General features: G+C 45.7%; 3 protein-coding genes across 3 annotated transcripts; 1 reads left to right on the plus strand and 2 right to left on the minus strand.

Moving 5' to 3' along the window:
- Positions 1 to 165: 165 nt before the first annotated feature.
- On the minus strand, positions 166 to 5,469 carry LOC6896760 (probable multidrug resistance-associated protein lethal(2)03659). Its single transcript, XM_002136931.3, has 6 exons — positions 5,141 to 5,469; positions 4,521 to 4,751; positions 2,536 to 4,446; positions 2,006 to 2,472; positions 985 to 1,942; positions 166 to 922 (listed from the first exon to the last, which is right to left on the minus strand). The coding sequence occupies exons 1-6, from the start codon at positions 5,212 to 5,214 to the stop codon at positions 592 to 594; spliced, it is 3,972 nt and encodes a 1,323-aa protein (XP_002136967.2). The 5' UTR covers positions 5,215 to 5,469; the 3' UTR covers positions 166 to 591.
- A 441-nt stretch (positions 5,470 to 5,910) lies between these two features.
- On the minus strand, positions 5,911 to 12,277 carry rdog (red dog mine). Its single transcript, XM_002136930.4, has 6 exons — positions 11,890 to 12,277; positions 10,498 to 10,728; positions 8,445 to 10,433; positions 7,836 to 8,389; positions 6,824 to 7,772; positions 5,911 to 6,767 (listed from the first exon to the last, which is right to left on the minus strand). Exons 1-6 carry the CDS (start codon positions 11,967 to 11,969, stop codon positions 6,443 to 6,445), a joined length of 4,128 nt encoding a protein of 1,375 aa, XP_002136966.1. The 5' UTR covers positions 11,970 to 12,277; the 3' UTR covers positions 5,911 to 6,442.
- A 6,881-nt stretch (positions 12,278 to 19,158) lies between these two features.
- Positions 19,159 to 19,779, plus strand: LOC6899994 (proteoglycan 4-like). The gene is made up of 2 exons (XM_002135324.3): positions 19,159 to 19,180; positions 19,241 to 19,779. Exon 2 carries the CDS (start codon positions 19,266 to 19,268, stop codon positions 19,476 to 19,478), a length of 213 nt encoding a protein of 70 aa, XP_002135360.2. The 5' UTR covers positions 19,159 to 19,180; positions 19,241 to 19,265; the 3' UTR covers positions 19,479 to 19,779.

The following is a 19,779-nucleotide window of genomic DNA, read 5'->3' on the forward strand; positions in this document are numbered from 1 at the left end:
ATATTATGTATTATGTATACATCTAGATTCAAATGCCATTATCGCACATCTAAGAAACAAATATTAAAGTTTAATATTAACGAAACAAAAGAACTAATTCTCTAAGCCTAGAACAGAAGCAAAACATACATATTATATAGTTAAACATTTCGATTTCTCATGTGACTTGTGACTACAACAACAAGAACAAAAAAAAAAGAAAAGAAAAATGAAAAAGGAACAAGATAAACAAGATCAAAGTAAACTAGCAAAGGATCGTAGTTATAGAGAGCGAATCAAAGCCAGACAGTACGAGTAGCGAAGATACATAGCAGATATAGAGATACGAAGATACATGAAGATTAACTGCTTTTTTCCAACTTCAAGAAAGGCAAACGGAAGAGTTGAATCAACTAAGTATATATATATATTATGAAGTACATACATATATAAATATATACATATATAAAATATATATTTAAAGATCAGTTCACTATAATAAAAACTATATTACCATACCTTACAGAACAAAACAAACGACCCCCGTGTACGAGTACCTTCTTATATACCTATAGTATAGTACAGTATAGTATAAGTATGAGCTGCAGTCTTTTAGAGAGTGGTGCCATGGTAGCCGTAGCCCTGCTCCGACACAGGCTCGGAGTCCCGAGCCCTCCTGCCCAGCACCCGCTTGCGGTAGCTCTGCTCGGCCAGGTGGCGCAGATGCTGAGCGGTGCCGACTCCGGTCTTCTCCACGAAGCGATAGAGGTGCCCGTTGCGGTGCTGGAGCAGCTCGTGGGGATGGCCCAGCTCCACCACGCGGCCCACATCCATGACCAGCACGCGGTCATTGTCCATCACCGTGTGCAGGCGATGGGCGATGGTCAGCACCGTGCAGTGCTCGAACTTGGTTTGTATAGCCTCCTGGATGAGCTTGTCAGTCCTGCCAAGGAAATGGTAATCAATGACAAACTTGAAGATGTCAATGGGGCCTGGGTAACTTACTCGGGATCCACATTGGCCGTGGCCTCGTCCATGATGAGTATTTGATTCTGGCGAAGTATGGCCCGCGCCAGGCAGACCAGCTGCCTCTGGCCCATGCTGAAGTTGGCCCCGCTGTCGTGGAGGCGGCAGCTCAGACCCCCCTTCAGACCCGAAAAGAACTGCTTCAGCTTGACGGCTTCCAGGGCCTGCCACAGCTGCTCGTCCGTTTTCTGCTCAAACGGATCGAGATTGTAACGCAATGTGCCCGAGAATAGGACAGGATCCTGGGGAATGATGGACATGCGGCTGCGCAGGTCGTGGAGGCCCAAAACGGATGTCTCGTAGCCATCGATCTCGATGATGCCGTCGACGGGAGCCAGCCGGAAGAGGGCTTGCACAATCGAGGACTTGCCGGCGGCCGTGCGACCCACGATCCCAATCTTCTCCTTGGGATGGATGGTGAAGCTGAGTCCCTTGAGGACATACGGCCCATGATCGCTGTAGCGCAGTCGCAGATCCTGGAAATGTACCTGCCCGGCACTGGGCCATCCTGCGGGTAGATTAACCGACTCCGGCGTCTCGTAGGCCGGCTCCGGGGGTATGTTCACATACTCCATCACCCGCTCCACGCTGGTCATCTGGTTCTCCAGCTCCACCGTCTGCCGCATGCCCCACTGGCACATGAGCACCAGCTTCATCGACTGGGTGATGGCCAGTCCCACATCGCCGCTGTAGTACCCGTGCTCCCTTTGTTCCACCAGCAGGAAGCTGAAGGTCACCGCCAGGATGTACAGCACGCAGATGAGGTCCGTCCAGAAGGCGAAGGCCCTGTTGACGCTCACATACAGGTACAGGGCCGAGGTGTTCTCATTCTGTAAGCGATGAAAGTCCCGCTCCAGGCGCTTGGTGGCGTTGAAGGCACGGATCGTGGTGAGTCCCTTAAAGGTGGCATTCGTGTGGGAGTAAAGGGGGCTGCGGGCTGTGGAGGACAGAACAAGATGAACAAGATTCTGCAACTGGGGAAAGGAGAAGGCCGACTTACAGATGGTCTCGATGCGCTTCAGGCTCCGGCTGGCTCCAATGTACAGGCATCGGCAGAGGTACAGCAGTGCCATCACAACAATGGCCGGAATGAGCAGCCACGTGTTGGCCGTGCTTACCACCGCGAGGACAGCCAAGGCATCCACAAAGAACTCAATGGAGTCCATCATCGACTGCGGCAGAGTGACATCAATGGCCAGGATGTCGCTCGAGAAACGGTTGAGTATGCGTCCGGATGTGGCCAGCGTAAAGAACTGCATGCTGGCGCGGATTATGCCCTGGAAGAGGTAGTTGTGGATGCGCAGCGAGATGCGGAGGCACATCATGAAGAAGCCAAAGGTTCGGAGCACATACAGGATCAGGGTGCTCAGGATCAGAACCAGGTAGAGGGTGACTAGACGCATACGGGTCTTGTGATACTGCGGAATGGGCTCGTGCTGATTGGGCTCCGTCTCCTCCCAGGTGGCCCTGTAAAAGGATTCGCAATTGGTTTATATATTCGCTGCAAGGAGACCCCCCATTCATGCTCACCATTTGGACAGGAAGATATCCATGGTGGCCTCTGAGGCGCGGGCCGCAATGAAAAGTATAAGGATCAGCACCACCACAGAAGGAATGCGCAGGATTCCCAGGTAAGCCTTGTACGTGGACCATTTGACCGATCCCCGTAGCTGCTGCTCCTTGTACTGCTGCTCCGATCGATCCAGATCGACTTGCTGCTGCTGGGTCAGGGGTTCCCTGGGCTGCGTCTCCTCGAAGATGCTGTCAGTGCGTACGGCACGGAGCTTAACCACCTCGCTGTCGTTGGCCACCGACATGCGGAACCGGATGAGCTTCTTCAGATTATCGTACTGGCCCTGAATAGAGGCCCGACCGCTTTCCAGTAGCACCAAGTGATCGACATGCTTCAGCAGCTGGACACGATGCGTGACCAGGATGCGGATCTTATCGCTGAGAAAGTCGTTGAGGCACCGATCGAGCAGCATCTTGCTCACATGCGAGTCCACTGCGGAGAGGGGATCGTCCAGCAGATAGATGTCGGCCTTGCGGTACACGGCACGCGCCAGACTGACTCTCGCCTTCTGGCCCCCGCTGAGGCTGGCTCCTCCCTCGCCCACAATGGTGGCGTCTCCGGCGGGCAGCTCCTCGATGTCCTTGTCCAGCATACAGACGCGCAGCACTTCCTTATATCGCTGCTCGTCGAAGACCTCCATGAAGAGGATGTTGTCGCGAAGACTGCAGCGGTTCAGCCAGGGCTCCTGGGCGGCATAGCTGAGGACACCGTTGAGCTCCACATTGCCGCTGATGATATCCAGCTCCCCCAGCAGGGCCTGCAGAAGGGTGCTCTTGCCGGCGCCCACAGTGCCAACGATACCCACGAACTGCTGCTCCGTGGCCTGGAAGCTAATGTCGTCGATGTGGCGCTGGCGCTTCTCCTGCTTGGCCTGGTCCCAGCTGGCCGTGAGCTTCTGAACGGTGACGCTCTTGTGCATGGCGCGCGGATTGTGCATGCGGCCAAAGAAGTTTCCGTGCTCCACGTCCTCGTCCACATCCTTGAAGTTGTCCACGCCGCCATCGGCGGGATCTTCGTGCTGGAGCAGGAAGTCCACCACGCGACCGGCAACCACAAATGTCTCGGCCCAGATGTTAATGGCCAGCGGCCAGAGATGCAGCAGGGACTCGTTGAGGTGGTCGTAGTAGCTGGACACAATGAAGACCTTCTGCGAGGTGACAATGTCCCCGGTGAAGACAAAGCTGGCAAGGGACAGGAAGAGCGACAGCTTCGATATCATTCCGGTGCACTGCAGGGCCGCATAGATGTACATTGATCCGCGTATGGAGCCCATCTCCTTCTTCCTGACGCGGCCAATCAGCTTGGCAAACGACTTCTCCCACGCGTACATCTTGATCAGCTGCATGGCCGTGATGATCTCGTTCATCAGCTTCACCCGCTCATCGCCAAACTCCGCCGATCTCCGCTTGAACCGGGCCGTCGCCCGGGCAGCCCACGCCTGCAGCGGTATGAACACGATGATGGTGGCCAGTCCCACGAGCGCCGGCCAGCCAATCAGCTGAAAGATGATGTAGCCAAACACCAGTCCCTCCAGCGGACCGCGCCACAGCTCTTGGAAGAAGTAGAAGGCCTCGTTGAACTGCGGCAGATCGGTGGCCATTAGGGATATGGCATAGCCACTCATGCCGCTGTTGTCCGCGGCCACCGACACCCTCAGGCACTTCCTGTACACGAGTCCAGCGCACGCCAGCCGGATGCGGGAGCCCACCCCGAACAGGTAGTGCATGAAGGGGTGGTAGAACAGACCCGAGACCAGGGAGCACAGGACCACACCCATGGCATACAAGTATGCCGACTTCTTGGAGATGTCATCGGTGCTCTCCGAGAAGTAGGATACCAGGCCGCCCAGCAGCAGTGGCTGCAAAGTGCTGTTAAGAGGAACAAAGAGGATGGGATGTCACTAACCCGAAAGGTGTCCTCTCCGCCAATGAAAAATACGTACTGCACAACGATGGCCAGCAGCGAGTAGACTATACTGACAGGTACAAATCCCCAGCCGTATGCCCGAAAGACCATACGCAAGACGCTGGGCTTGGCGCGCTTCAGCTCCTTCTCCCAATGGCCGAGGAGGAACTGCGACACCTTGGGACTGTCGAGTTTGGGCACGGGCGCATACAGATCCGACGGCTCCACACTCTTGCGCATTCCCTTGGCGAGAATCTCGCGTGTCCAGCTGGAAGAGAGAACACAGGCACAGGCCAGGTGGGGCGGGGGGTTAATGATGGACGGTGACAGGTGTCGCCTGCGTGTCGTGGTTTATTTTTATCGCACTTGAAAAGCGAATCCACTCGCTCTATAAATTCGAAATGATGGCCAAGGCTAGACCGGCCATAAATCTGGCTCGGGGGGTGCCCTCTTCAGTTCTATCTTATCAGCAGGACTTCGAGTACGGCGGAATTTAAAATTATTTCAACACAGTTAAATTTCACCAATAATGAAATAAAACATACACGGCAAGGAAACGCACTTATGTATGTACAAACTGAAGGATTTTCACAGATTACGTACAGGCATCCTTCCACACACTTTCACAAAAAGATCCTCAATATTCACAAAACTCACATAAAAAACCATTTGGAGAGGAAATTGGCCTTTAGGACCGGATTCGGCCTTCGTTGCTCATGTACGGCTTTCATTCTACATATAGTACATGTATGTATATCCCTATATGTATGTGTATACGTAGGTGATGCATAAATATCACATAGATCCTTGACACAATTCACACTCTAATTCCGACGGAAGACATTCGCGTGCGGTGCTCGTGCCGCTCTGCTCGCCACTGAGTTCCTGCCCGCCCAGACATTTGATTTTTAACCAGAGCTGGCTCCGTGCTCGGGAATCATCGTTATAAATCAGTGATCCGCCTGGGGCCCGTCCTATCGGGGGGCACTGTTTTATCTTAATGCCCGGTGACAGCCACGCATCAGCGAGGCGGACGCAGCAACCGCCTGGCTAAGTGTGTTTTACTGTTGTTTACGAAACTTTTGACGGCACGACGGGAACCGGGGCATCCCGACTGCGAGAACAGGTGCTGTGGAGTGGAGCAGGGAATCCTCCAGCCCATTGACCACTTGTTCGGCTCTTGTATCTTATCGCCATCATTAGCTACCATGTTGACTTATTCTGATTACACTTTTAACCAATTGACAATTTTAATTGGAGCTTCGGAAGGTTCATCCTTATCGATCCCCGCTACGTAATGCACCCGAAAGTAGTCGTATGAATCATTGCGATTTCGTAGTACAAGACTATTGCCTGTTCGCGATCAAAGATACGCCCCGCCCCGACCCGTGCGACATAATTAACTGTTTGAGTGGCTTCATTAACAGTTCCATGTACGTAATTTTCAGGCACTTTATTGAGATTGGTGTTTGTACGTATCTATAAGTACGAATTTGTAATACATATACTATATTACATTGGCTACCTATAATTTGTAAAAGTACCTATTTAAACTCTTTTCTTTTGTCTTAGTTTGATTGAAGTTTGCTTTCGATTAGTGCACGCGGCGAATGCGAATTGCTTTATATTGGTTTGCCAATAGAACACATGGTGTACAAAACATACGAGAACATAGCACGATTAATGTACAGTGGTACAGTAGTTACTACTAGTAAATGGAACAGATACGATACATAGATAAATTCGTAGTAACAAGTAGTAACTTAACAAGGCTTACGGCTTACACTACACATATACATAGATGTATCTCCTAAGTACAAGGCAATAAGTAGTTCGATGACTTTAAGTACATACAACATTTTTATGTACTTTAATACTTTCAGTTCTTATGCTATAATCCTTAAGTAGATTTTGTGCGTTTGTGTGTTTGGGTGATGACGAAGAACGAGAGCGGTTCAGTTACTCAGTCTGCTCTTGCAGAGCCAGTGTGATGTTCAGGTCGTCGGTGGCAGTGTCATCGCCAAGCAGCCGCTTGCTGTAGTTCTGCTCGGCCGACTGCTTCAGGGCAAATGCTGTGGCCGCTCCAGTGTTTTCCACAAGTTGGCGTAGATAGCCGCCTGGTCGCTGCAGCAGCTCGTAGGGATGTCCCAGTTCACGGGCCTCGCCCGCATCCATGACCAGCACACGATCGCTGTCCATCACAGTGTGCAAGCGATGGGCAATGGTCAGCACCGTGCAGTGGGCGAACTTGGACCGGATTGTCTGCTGGATAAGCTTGTCCGTTCTGTAAGCAAATGAATCATAAGAAGGTATTCGCTTTCGTATTTGTATTCGACTTACTCTGGATCAACATTGGCTGTGGCTTCATCCATGATGAGAATTTTGTTGTGCCTCAAAATGGCACGCGCCAGACATACCAACTGCCTCTGGCCCACGCTGAAGTTGGAGCCGCCGTCGTACATGCGACAGTTGAGGCCACCAATCAATGTGGATACGTAGGAGCGCAGCTCCACATCTCCCAGAGCCTTCCACATTTCCTCATCCGAGCGCTCATCCTTGGGATCGAGATTATAGCGCAAGGTGCCCGAAAACAGAACTGGATCCTGGGGTATAATCGAAATGCGACTCCGCAGATCATGCAATCCCATGTGCTCGATGTCAATGTCGTCGATGCGGATCATGCCCTCATTGCAGGCCAAACGGAAGATCGACTGTATGATCGATGATTTGCCGGCGCCAGTGCGACCCACAATTCCAATCTTTTCGCGCGATTCGATGGTGAAGTTAAGATTCCTGAGGACTGTTTCCTCCTTTGGCGAGTATCGCAGCTTAAAGTTGATAAATTCAATGCGTCCCTTGCTGGGCCACTCTGTCTTTGGCTTGAACTTCTCCGCTGTCTCTAGCGGCGGCTCCGATGGCTGTTCTGTGTACTCCAGCACTCGCTCCACGCTGGTCATTTGGTTCTCCAGCTCGGCCGTCTGTCGCATGCCCCATTGGCACATTCCCGTCATCGTGGTGGAGTGCAAAATCGCTAGTCCCACATCTCCGCTGTCGAAGTCGTTGCGCAGCAGCAGGAAGCTGAAGGTCACCGCTGTCATGTAGGCGATGCACAGCAGATCCGACCACAGGGCAAAGGCCCGTGTGCACGACAGGAAGAGGAACCAGGCCGATGTGTTGGCGTTTTGGTATCCGTGAAACTCCGACTCCAAGGCGCTCTGTGCCTCCAACGCGCGAATGGTGGTAAGCCCTTGGAAAGTTTGATTTGCCAACGAAAAGACAGGACTACGAGCTGCAATTAACAACAGGATTAACTTCCTAATTCGAACAATATGTTGGTGTGCGTTTGACTCACATATGGACTCTAGTCGCTTGACACTGCGACTGGTATTCACATAGAGATAGCGAATCCCGCCCAGGATCACAACAAGGAAGAAAGCCGGCACCAGGAGCCAATAGTTGGCAATGGCCACAATGATCAGCACGCCGGAGACATCAATGACGAACGCCAGGCAGTCCAACAGAGTGTGCGGCAAATCCGTATCCACTGTGCGTATATCCTTTGAGAAGCGATTCAGTATGCGGCCCGAAGAGTTTGTGTTGAAGAAGTACATCGTGGCGCGGGTGATGCCGCGGAACAGTCGGTCGTGCAGGTGCAGAGAGATGCGCAGGCACATCTTGAAGAACCCGAATGTGCGTATCAAGTAGACAATCAATGTTGCGCCCAGGATGATGGCATAGAAGAGGACAAGCTCCTGGCGTATGCCAGACTCAATACTGCCATTGAAAGTGCTTGTCGCCGAGTCCGTGGTATTAAGGGGCAGTGTATCATTTGCAGGCATCAGATCCACATCACTTAATAAGGTTGTCTCGGTGGCATTAGCCGCAATTTTCTCTTCCCAAATAACCCTGTGGAATGTTGGGATTAGTTTGGGTTTTGAGAACTTGCCACAAAGGAACTTACCATCGCGATAGGAAGTAATCTACACCGGTAAGCATGACTCTGGCGCAGACAAACAGCGTCACAATCAGGCACAAGAGGAACGTACTTTCCAGGGCCTTCAAGTATGAGGCGTAGACGTGCATCTTCACGGAGCCCACTGACTGCTGTTCCTGGTTTAGCTCCTCCACTTGCTCGTCCGGCCGCAGAAGCGGTCGATTGTGCTGATGGTGTTCCAAACTCTTCTCCGAGTCGCTGCGGGAGACATAGCTGCTAACGCTGTGCGTGTCGATGCCGCTCTCGTCGTGCGTTTGCTCCAGGAACTGGAACTGACGTGAGCGCTGAAGCTCCTGATAGCTGCCCTGTGCCACAATCTTGCCCGATCCCATGAGCAGCAGGTGCTCCACATCGAACAAGTACTGCACTTGGTGGGTCACCAGAATGCGTATCTTGTTGGACAGAAAGTCGCGTATGCAGCGATCAAAGATGTGCTTGCCCACGTGAGTGTCCACGGCGGACAGGGGATCGTCAAGGAGGTAGATATCCGCCTTGCGGTAGACGGCACGGGCCAGACTTACTCTGGCCTTTTGTCCACCGCTGAGACTGACGCCTCGCTCGCCGACAACCGTCAGATCTCCCCTGGGCAGTAGCTCCATATCTCGCTCGAGGCCACAGGCCTTTACAACCTTCTTGTACCTCCGTTCATTGTAGTCCTCTACGAAGACAATGTTATCGCGGATGGTCCCCTCAAACACCCAGGGCTCCTGGGAGGCATATGAAACTTTTCCATGGACCAGAGCTTCGCCCTTGTCGATGCCCACTTCCCCGAGGAGCACGTTTAGAAAGCTCGATTTACCAGCTCCCACGGGTCCGACAACTGCAGCAAGCGTATGATCTTGTATTTCCGTACTGAAGTTCTCGATGGCGCAGCTGGGTTGCCCGTCGCTAGTGTCCCACGAGGCTGAAACATTCTTCAGAATCACGCATTTTTTCGTCGCATCCGGATTGTAGTCCCTGAGACGGCTATGCTGCGGCACACCATTGGACAAAAGCGAGCCGTTCATCTCTACATTCTGTTGGATGTCCGTCTTGGTGGGCGCTCGTTTGGTCTTTGTCTGTTGCTGATTGGCCTCTAGGTTTATGGGGACCTCGGCTCTATCCCCGTCCAGCAGGAATTCCTTGCAGCGTCGCGCCGAAACCAAGGCCTCGGCAATGAAGGTGATGGACAGCGGCCAGAAGTGAACCATCGAGTCGTTCAACATGTTGAAGTAGGAGGACACGGTGTACACCTTTTGAGCGGTTAAGGCATCTCCAAAGTAGACATATGAGCAGAGGGCTAAGAACACTGACAGCGGCGATATCATGGATGTGCAGCCAAGGGCCGCATGGATGTAGGCAGTGCCCCGAATGGCTTTCACTTCCTTCAGGCGCACCTCGGCCACCACGCGGGCGAAGCTCTTTTCCCAAGCATACATTTTGATCACCTGTATGCCCTGAATGATCTCGTTCATGAGCTTCACGCGCATATCTGTCCTCTCGGCGGTCATCTGTCGGTAATAGGCGGCTTTCTTGGCCGCCCACGCCTGCAGTGGGATGAAGCTGAGCATGAAGGACACGCCTATCACAGCGGATAGACCGATTTCGCGGTACATGAGGTACCCAATCAGCAGCGATTCCAGTGGCCCCTTCCACGTGTCGTGCAGGAAGCACAGAGCCACATCGAAGCGGCCCAGATCGTTGGAGAGTATGTTGATGGCCCTGGCGCGCAGTCCATCGTTGCTGCTGCTCTTCGATACCTGCAGGCACTTGCGATAGATGAGGCCGGAGAGGGCGAGACGCAGCTTTGTGCCCACTTGGAAGATGTAAAATATGAAGGGATGGAATGTTATCACAGGTACCAGCATGCAAATCACAATTCCCAGCGCGTACAGATAGGCGGTCTGTTCAGTGACCGTGGTCTGATTTGTGGCAAAGTAGCCCACCAGCCCACCAAGGAACAGGGGCATAAGTGATCTGCAAGAAAATGAGTGGTAAATTTAGGAATTAGCTAATCCGCCGAAGGGTGATTGCTACTTACTTGCAGCACGACTCAGCGACCGAAAAGGCCAGGCCCAAGGGAATGAAGATCGTTCCATAAGCACGCAATATCATGCGCACCACACTGGGATGGCTCCGCTTCTTCTCGTCCTCCCACAACTCGCTGAACTTGTTGGTCACCCGCTCGCTGTCCAGCGTCTTTCTGTGCTGGTACAGCTCCTCGTCCGTGAGCGGACCCTGAAGTCCACGCTTGAACAGATCCCGCATCCACCTGAAAGTGTTCACAGAGATTAGAATTTTATTACTGCAGCGGAGGCTATCTGGTAATTATTGTATGATGATGCTTTAATAGAGATCCGAAACCCCTTTGTTAATGCCATGTGATAGTCGCTAAGTGCGGGGGCTTTTCTGCGATTGCCGGAGCCCACTTTGGGAAATACTTAGCCGAGTCTCCGTCTCAAAGTTTTTATGAAATGACCGCCCTTGGTAACACAATGTGATACAAAATATATACAAACATACGTCTACACAGCAGAGTGGCTGACAAAGAAAAGGGGACAAAGATGCATTCTGGTGATGTTCGGATACGAAGAAATTACTTTGTTTGGTTAATAATACAATATGTGCCATGTGTTTGTACAACGCAGTGGATACTTTCAGGGGAAACTGATTTTCAAGATACCATTTACCCCCGACTCGAGCTGCCCAGTGTGAGGCTTCACTGTGTGATCGTTAAAGACTTTGTTAATGAAATACAATTCAGCTCAATTTAGTTCACGACTCGTCTGGCCGTCTGCTGATAGGCGGCTGGGGGGCTGTAGTAATGTATGAAATTTTTGTAATGAAAACATTTAAAGTGTGTTATCAGCATGTATAGAAATTTGAATCTTACAAACTAGGAAATCTGCAATAAATCTCTGCCACAGCGGCCTCTAATTGGCAAGCGTACAGTTTACACTGTACACATATTGTGGCACGATAAGAATGTAACCTTGGTGTCCAACAATGACATTTAATAAAATTGTCGTGTCCAATTTAATCGATGTTTGTTCTAGTTCTCATTAGATCCGTTGCTGATGTTCTTCCTGGCAAACCCCCTTCTTATCGCAAGTGAAAGTATCGTGGGTGTTAACAATCAGATAAAGCTATAGGCTAGAACGCGTCAGATAGGGCTCCACTGTAGTATTTATAGTACGATTGAGGCAGAAAGATTAGCAGGGGCGGCATATATGTACATATACACACTATATCACTACAATATGGTACAACACGTGCTAGACACATCTGATGTGGATGGGCATAGACAGTCGCAGAGACAACAAAAAGAAAAAAAGTATGTAATTTACCGTAAATAATGTGCACATGACTAATGATAATAAGAGGCACGGACGGCAGAGCCGATAGTATGGTTATGATTATGATAAAGACTTACCAGAATGTCCATTGTGAGAAGCAGTTGGCTTTGGTGTAGGGATTCTTTGGACGGACAACTTTCCTTCTGGTGCGGTTCATAATATTCGTATTTTTGATTTGTTCTGTGCAGGGCCGTTTACCGTTACGGCTGCGGGAGCGAGCGGAAGAAACCCAAAAGGGAAGTCGAGCTCCTCTGTCTCTCTCTCTCTCTCTGTCTCTATGTACTATAGGTTGCGATCACAGTCTACTGCAGGCGAAAATTGTCTAGGTCGAGGTCATCAGCAGTATGTGCCGTTAGTCCAATGACTGGGAATTGTACCGTTTGTTGCTTTTGGCAGAGCTGCCAACAACGCACCAACAAACAATGAACTGCGCCCCGATGCGACTTATCTTTCTCTAAACCAGACACACTAATAACATTAACAATAAATAGTTAACAACGAAAAATCATTTTATGCGATTTTTCTACACGTGTTTATTCAACAAAAAAAACAGTCGCAGTGTTGCTGGTGTTTGAAGACATGATGCGTGTATAGGCCTTTGTGCACCCTATTTCGTTAATTTTATATGAAGATGAAACGTAATTTATTAAGACCTTTTCTCAGATTGATATTCTTTAGACATATTCAAGTACATTATTAGTATCTTGTATATATTTATGTCGATCCTGATACCTACGGAGCCTTGGAAGACAAACATATTCTTAATTCTATAACATCTATTTCCCCCAGGGTATTACGACTAATTCTTGGTTATTCTTTCTTCCGTCGAATATTCCCAGCTATTTATTTTATTTATTTTTGCCCAGATAATTTTATATGATTGCTGAATCAATTTCAATTAGGATTAACTACTTTTAAGTACTCGAAAATCTTTTATTTTGACAAAAACACGATTTCAATAAAAATGTTCAATGTCGCAGGTTGTGACGTCAATGTTGCTGGCATTTGCAGACTCTTTGTTGTTAACCAGGGTATGGGCGTTTGTATACCCTATTTCGTGAATATTATATAAAGATACTGTTTTCCAAGCTGCTTTCAAATGTAATTAATAAAGGCCTTGTTTTAGATTGCATTTTTTTGGCCCATTCATGCATTTGATTAGTTTCTTGTATTAGTTTCTGAATTAATTATAGCCTGGGATGACACAAATTTCCGCAATTCTATATCATCCATTTCCCCCAGGGTATGTGTGCATGGAATTAGCAACATGTTTGTCTATGGAATGAGACTCATTGTTGCAAAAGCGAAACTGCGGCGAATCGGGTATTGCCTATATTTCAAGCTATATAGATTTGCCCACTTAGCTTTATCCCATAGATAAATGCATTTTCTACAAGATTGCTTCTTTTAATTACCTTTATGTATTTTATTTTGACCAAAAAACGGTTTTCAAGGAAATGTTGCCGCAACAGTGTGTATGAAATGGGACTCATTATTGCTAAAGCGAACTGGGGCGAACTGCGGCGAACTCAAATTCGATTCAAAAAACTACCAATTCTTTGTTCCGTTGAATAATACTATCTATATAGAACATTTAGCCATGCCCAGTCAATTTTGTACGATTGATGAATCAATTCTATACATGATTGGCTTATTCGAAATACTTGCATTTATTTGATTTCTATATAACATTGAAAATTAAATTAATATTAAATGCCAGCGATGTTTTTTCTAAATAATCGATGCTTGGAGGATTTACACCATTAATAAGTTACGATAGTTGATACGATAGTATGAAATATTCGAAAAATCTAACAATCGAAACTGAATCGCAACTTGCCGCCTTGATCGAAGAGCATATTCCTTGATTTTAATGTTCGGCTTAATATTACTAGCTAGATAGGACCTTTAGCCCTAAACAAATAATTTTATCCCCTTAATTATTCAATTTTATACAAGAAATGCTAATTTTAGGGACTTATTTTTATTGGACTGTGTCTAAAACAAGGTTTTAACAAAAACAAAGCGGTAACCTAAATTTATTTTCCAGTTGAGTCGATTTTGTGATTGTTGTTTTGAAATAACAACACCCGTATTTTTAGTTTAAGAAAAGATTTAAAATCGTATAAAACATATATATTTATTTAGACTGTTTCGGAAGACACCACTCTTCCTCATCAGCGATCTTTTCTTTTACAATAATGAAAAAGATGGTTAATCGGACAGCCTACATTTCTGTAGCCATTGGCATATTTTTATAAATTAAAGGGTGATGCGTGCTTTTCAGCATTTTGTAAATATTTTCTATTCACAAAAGCCATCTTTTATTATTCCCTTTATTTTTTTGGCATACGGGCTATTCTTTTCAGAATATAACTGCCCTTCGTGCATCCATTTCCTTTTATTTTTTTCGTTTATTTCGAAACGCTTTTTTTCTGCTATTATACATTTATTGGTATTCAATTTATCATTGAACCATTTATAGTTCGTATATACAAACACTTTAATCAAGTGCTTTACGATTTCCCGTCTATGAGAAGCACATGGACTAGAATCCGTAAACCACTCCAAATCATGCTTAACGCATTTTTCAATAATATTTTTTGCAATATTTTTATCGCATGGAGTGGTTTTGAAACATTCTGTAAATATTTGAATATGCTTTAATGAATGTTCAAAAAGAGATTGTGTAGGATTTTTAATTCCACGGATGCTCTTTCCATCAGGAACTACTATTCTTTGACAGATAGTACATTCAATGTTCAGTTTGCATAGAACAATTCCTAATGTGTTTCTAACAGCAGCGAATTCCGCAATTTTAGCAATTGGGCGATTCAAACTTTCCGTTTGATATACAATTAATCCATGCTGTTTAATGGAATTTTGGTTTACGTCCTCCTCCAAAGTTACCTTTTCAGGTATTTCCAGAGGCAGGTGCTGAACCAACTGAGCTGCTGTTGGGCTATCGTATTGCCACCCAATTTCTCGCTTTAAACTATTAAAATATTCTTCCAGGGAATCTTGGTTGAAACCCCTGGTATTTATTTTTTGAATATCTTTTATTTCTAAAAGATCTTTTGAAATTTGATTGATTCTTTTGCAAGTTTCAATCAGCCTTTTCAGGCAACTGGCTTGGGAATCGGTTTCGGTTATTTTATGGGGGCCGAATTTAATCTTTCCCAAATAACCTACGAATTCATCCAAGCGATTGGTGAACGTTTTATTGGCACGGAAATATGTATTGTTCAATACATCAAAGCCATCGTTCATACTTTTTAAAAACATGGATGTAGCAATGGCTGCATCCTTGTCTTCAAAAGTATCACGATCAGCAAACATTTTAATGCCTGTGCTGACCGTATTCGAAAAAACATGAACAGCCAATTCGGTATTCATTCTATCATATCCTTGCGGATTGATGTGCTTTTCCGTAATCTTGGGTGCCAAGCGAAAAGAGTTTAATGAATCGACTTCATAAAACTTTTCGATCACTTTCCATGTCGCTTTTCCGACTGGTGTAGTTATGTCGTGTGTCAAGAAGTTATTTCTAACGCTCTTGAATAAATGTACGTAATCGCACACGAACTGAGGCACTGGCGGATTGATCATTCTTTCACGGTCTATTTTTTCAAGAGCCGCCGTGTTTACTGAAGCCTGATCGCAGACTATAGCGCGGACATTTAAGCCGGCTGCAGTACAACACTTAACCGCCTGAGCAATGGCTTGGGCGTATTTGTGAGTTACATTTTTGTTAACAAATATTGAGTTAACAAAATAGCTGTAATCACTTACCAGCCCTCTAACAAGGAATGTCAACATTCCAGTGGCTTGGGAGGAATATTGTTCCTTATCGGAAATTCCGTCTCCCAGGTCTACGTAACCAATTGCTCGGTCAACATTGGCAAGATAGCAAATTTCTGGTTGGATGAACATTTCATCAAATATGAGTGCACAATTTCTGTGACTCTCATCCAACTTTTGTACAAGTTTCTTCAACTTTTCAATATGCTCGCCTTGAAAGCCTGGCTCAAGTACTTGGAGCGGCGGCGAAACACATTGTTCTTCTTCATGAGCCCTGTTCGGGCTCAATGATTTAAGTTGAGAAATTTCTTTCTCTAAATCATTTATTTTTTGTAAATAATTTTTACTATCATCTTCACTTTGGACAGTGAATGCGTGCAATTTTTCATGCAAATTTTTAATTTCTTCTTTTAGGGAAATATTTTCCTCATTTAGGGCTTTATATTTCTTTTCCAGAAATTCATAGCCGGATTCTTGAGAAGAATATGTATCTATTGCTAGATCGGCAGTTTTGTTTTCAATATTAACTATTGAAAGATCTATGTTAGTGCTGTTTTCAATATTATCTATTGAAAGATCTGTGTTAGTGCTGTTTTCAATATTATCTATTGATTGATGCCCATTGTGTGTTTCAATTTCTATTGCTTTTTGTTTTATCTGCCTTTTACTGAACGAAAGTTCATGCAATGGCTTATGTCCTAAATTTAACAAATTAAACATAAATATAATTAGTAAACTTTTAAATAAATTTAAGTTATTTAATTAATAAATTTATTGAGTACAGTCAAACTTCCATATAACGAATTTTAAGGCACCCAAAAACCAGTTTGTTATATGAAAAATTCGTAAAATGAAATAGTTTTTAAGTTAAAAATTTGCGTTTGATTTCTCCCGAAAAACTTCAAGGCCGTTAAGGGAAGGATATACATATCCAGGCACATTATTTCTCATCTCCACAAACGTCCGCATTATTTCAACCGCTGACAAAGTTTGCTGAAATGTGGGTACCTCCATAACGATTGAAGCAACATCTATCAACCTCTACAGCAACTACAAACTCAGAGCTGATGCAAAAAAACCTAGTAAAGGCATTATTTTTTTTATCTACCCTTAGTAAAATGGCTACATGTGCAAAAATTATTTTCAATTTTTCTTAAAAAGTAATAGATGCTTCTTTGGTTTGACTATGCAGTTCTTATGACAACTTATGACTTATGTCTTATGACAGTTATGACAAATTTTCGTCGACTTGGCCCAGTATCCACCATAATAGTATTGACAAAACGGCACTTGGGGCAGTTTGCAACTGAAGACCTAATGAGCTGCAACAAAATCAAGGCAGAACTCGGGTTAACAATCCCCAGGGTGTGAGCCAAATTTTGAACGACATATCAAAAGAAAGTGGTCAAACTCTTCTAAACTAAACGCCATAATGATGCGCGCATGTCATTTTTGAAAAGCACAAGATCTGGGACCCCGAATTAGAAAATTTAATTTTTAGTGATGAAAAAAAAATGAGTTTACACGGTTCAGATGTCCATCATAAATATTGGAGAGACCCGCGTCATCCACGGGCAACTTGCTACAAGCCAAACCATGGTGATGGATCCGCTAATGATATGGGCTGCCTTTAGTGCCAAAGTGAGGTCTCCAATATGTTTAATATCCGGCCGGATGAATGCTCAAGCATAGATAGAATTGATAAATAGTGAACCTTTTTCATTTCCTGAGCATTTCCATGGTGATCAATATACATTTCAGCAGGATAAAGCGCCAATTCATGTTTCCCGGGCCTCAATGGACTATTTTGAGATCCACAATAAACCGTTGATTAAGTGGGCTTCAATGAGTCCGGACTTAAATCCAATTGAGGATCTGTGGGGAATCCTTGCAGCAAAAGTCTATGCCTGTACAAGGCAGAACGATACATTGAAGCAATTAAAACCATTTTCCATGTGAAAAATTTACAATTTTTTTTGTTATTAAAAAAATTGATATTGAATATCTTTTTGCCTTTTTGTTATGTACTTATTAACAGCTACCCAAAATAAATCAAGAAAACACGTGTTGAAAAAAAACGTCATTCAAAGCAGTGCACATATGTATAGCCATTTTACTAAGGTACGGAAGTTCGTGAAAGATAAGTTCGACTGTGTTTGTGAGATTATGAGTTATGTAAACTTTTTTCTAGGTGCTCATGAATAGACAGACAGACAAAGCTTAGATATAATCACTTACCCAAATTCTCAGTTGGGATACTTCCCTTCCGAAGCATTCCATTTATAAAGCATTCCGCTTTGAAATGCTTCGCACATACTTTAGAGCGTTGGGTTGCTCTTTCAATTTGTAGGTTTTGAATCCATTTTTCTGCAGTTCCACTATTCCGAGGAAGCATGTAGAATTTCTCGTCCCCTTCGCAGCTTGTTACCAAGCACTCGTCCATTTTGCTGGAATATGGAAACAAATTACTATTACTTGAACAAATTTTAATGGTTAATGGGTGGGTGGTTAGTGTTCGTTAGTAAGACAAAAAAAAAAAAAAAATTTGTTAATGGAAAAAAAGCTGTGGTTTAAAGGAAAAAAAATATTGAATTTTTGGGGAAAAAAAAAATTAATTTTTGGGGAAAAAAAAAAAATATTTAAAAACCAGCCATGGTCGGTCAGCCCAGGCCTCGAGCCTAGGGACCCTCGCCTGGTCTTTTTTGAGAAAATGAAAAAACAGCAGAAGTCGGTCAGCCCAGGCCTCGAACCTAGGGACCCTCGCCTGTGAAAAAATGAAAAAATGGAAAAACAGCAGAAGTCGGTCAGCGCAGGCCCCGAACCTAGGGACTCTTGGATCATTGTTGGTCTCATCCCTTAGATGAAAAAATTGCATGTCCGTTGCCAAGCTAAAATAATACAAAATACAATTGGAAATACAATACAAATAATTGGAAAAAGGAAATTGCTCATTGCACACACAAATTTCACTGGTACGCACGTATTCTTTCACGCACAGCATAAAAATTTCACCCAAAAAATTCACCCAAAAGAAAATTGCAAATTAACGCCAAAAATGCACGCCAAAAATGCACGCAAAAATGAAAAGCCGAAAATGTAACAAAAAAACATAGGATTTTGCGCAAAACTTGCGTTCAATTGAAAAAATAACTTTTACTTACCAGCTGTTAAGCATTATCACTTTGGTTTTTAACACTTTCACTTATTTTAACAATTTTTAAATATAACAATTGCTTTGCGCACTTGTTGCTTTGTGGTGAAGGTGTTTATCGATACCGGTATCGAGTCCACCCGCACATATGATAATCGGGTTGCCAATTGGAAAATAAAAAAGCATTTTGCCAAAAAACAGCAAAATTAATTTATCGTAGTTCAGAAAACGGTTTGTTTAATTTATTTTCCTGCATTTCAGATTTGTTTACAAGCCATTTAATTATATTTTTAATTAATTGCAAAATATTGGCAAATGCAACCGTGCACTTGTTTGTCGATATGAGGTTCTATCGGATTCCGATTCCCTCATTCAAACCCAACCGACAATTAAGGCGGAAAAAAATTTGAAAAATTGTGAGTTTAAGTTTATTTTATGTTATTAATGTTTTTTATTAAATATTTGTATACTTTCAGATGCCTCAGGCGATATATTTTGTAAATGGTGGCCGAGGACGCGGTTTCCACTACGTTCAAGGTGCCCGTGGACGCGGAGCCCCCTATGCCCAAGGTGCCCGAGGACGCGGAGCCCCCTACGCCCAAGGAGCCCACTACGCCCAAGGTGCCCGTGGACGCGGAGCCCCCTACGCCCAAGGTGCCCGTGGAGGTGGAGGACGTGGAGGTGGAGGTGCCCACGGCTACCAAGGAGGGCTAAACCGACGTATGCGTAGGGCTATAGCCGCGATCGCCAGAAACGCGGTGCGTGCTTCCTCACCGGCCGGTGCTGCCCCGCCTACCTCACCGGTCCGTGCTGCCCCACCGGCCCGTGCTGCTCCACCGGCCCGTGCTGCCAGACCTGCCCCACCGGGCTGTGATGCTCCAAATGCCCCATCGGGCTGTGATGCCCCACCTGCCCCACCGGGTTTTGATGCCCCACCGGCACAGGACGCTCCATGCTGCGTTCACTGCGCTTTGAAAAAAAATGTAAAACAATAAAATGAAATAAATATAATGTA

Source organism: Drosophila pseudoobscura, chromosome 2, assembly GCF_009870125.1.
Source record: "Drosophila pseudoobscura strain MV-25-SWS-2005 chromosome 2, UCI_Dpse_MV25, whole genome shotgun sequence".
In the NCBI taxonomy this organism is placed as follows: domain Eukaryota; kingdom Metazoa; phylum Arthropoda; class Insecta; order Diptera; family Drosophilidae; genus Drosophila; species Drosophila pseudoobscura.

What these genes read in the sequence shown, in the direction of transcription:
- LOC6896760 (XM_002136931.3), bottom strand. Translation starts at nt 5,214, where the DNA reads ATGAAAGCCGTACATGAGCAACGAAGGCCGAATCCGGTCCTAAAGGCC. An exon ending in CTCTCCAAATGGTTTTTTAT is followed by an intron (nt 4,752 to 5,140) that starts GTGAGTTTTGTG and finishes TCTCTCTTCCAG; the next exon opens with CTGGACACGCGAGATTCTCG. An exon ending in GATATCTTCCTGTCCAAATG is followed by an intron (nt 2,473 to 2,535) that starts GTGAGCATGAAT and finishes ATCCTTTTACAG; the next exon opens with GGCCACCTGGGAGGAGACGG.
- LOC6899994 (XM_002135324.3), top strand. Translation starts at nt 19,266, where the DNA reads ATGGTGGCCGAGGACGCGGTTTCCACTACGTTCAAGGTGCCCGTGGAC.
- rdog (XM_002136930.4), bottom strand. Translation starts at nt 11,969, where the DNA reads ATGAACCGCACCAGAAGGAAAGTTGTCCGTCCAAAGAATCCCTACACC. An exon ending in CAAGCGACTAGAGTCCATAT is followed by an intron (nt 7,773 to 7,835) that starts GTGAGTCAAACG and finishes TGTTAATTGCAG; the next exon opens with CTCGTAGTCCTGTCTTTTCG. An exon ending in ACAGCCAATGTTGATCCAGA is followed by an intron (nt 6,768 to 6,823) that starts GTAAGTCGAATA and finishes ATTTGCTTACAG; the next exon opens with AACGGACAAGCTTATCCAGC.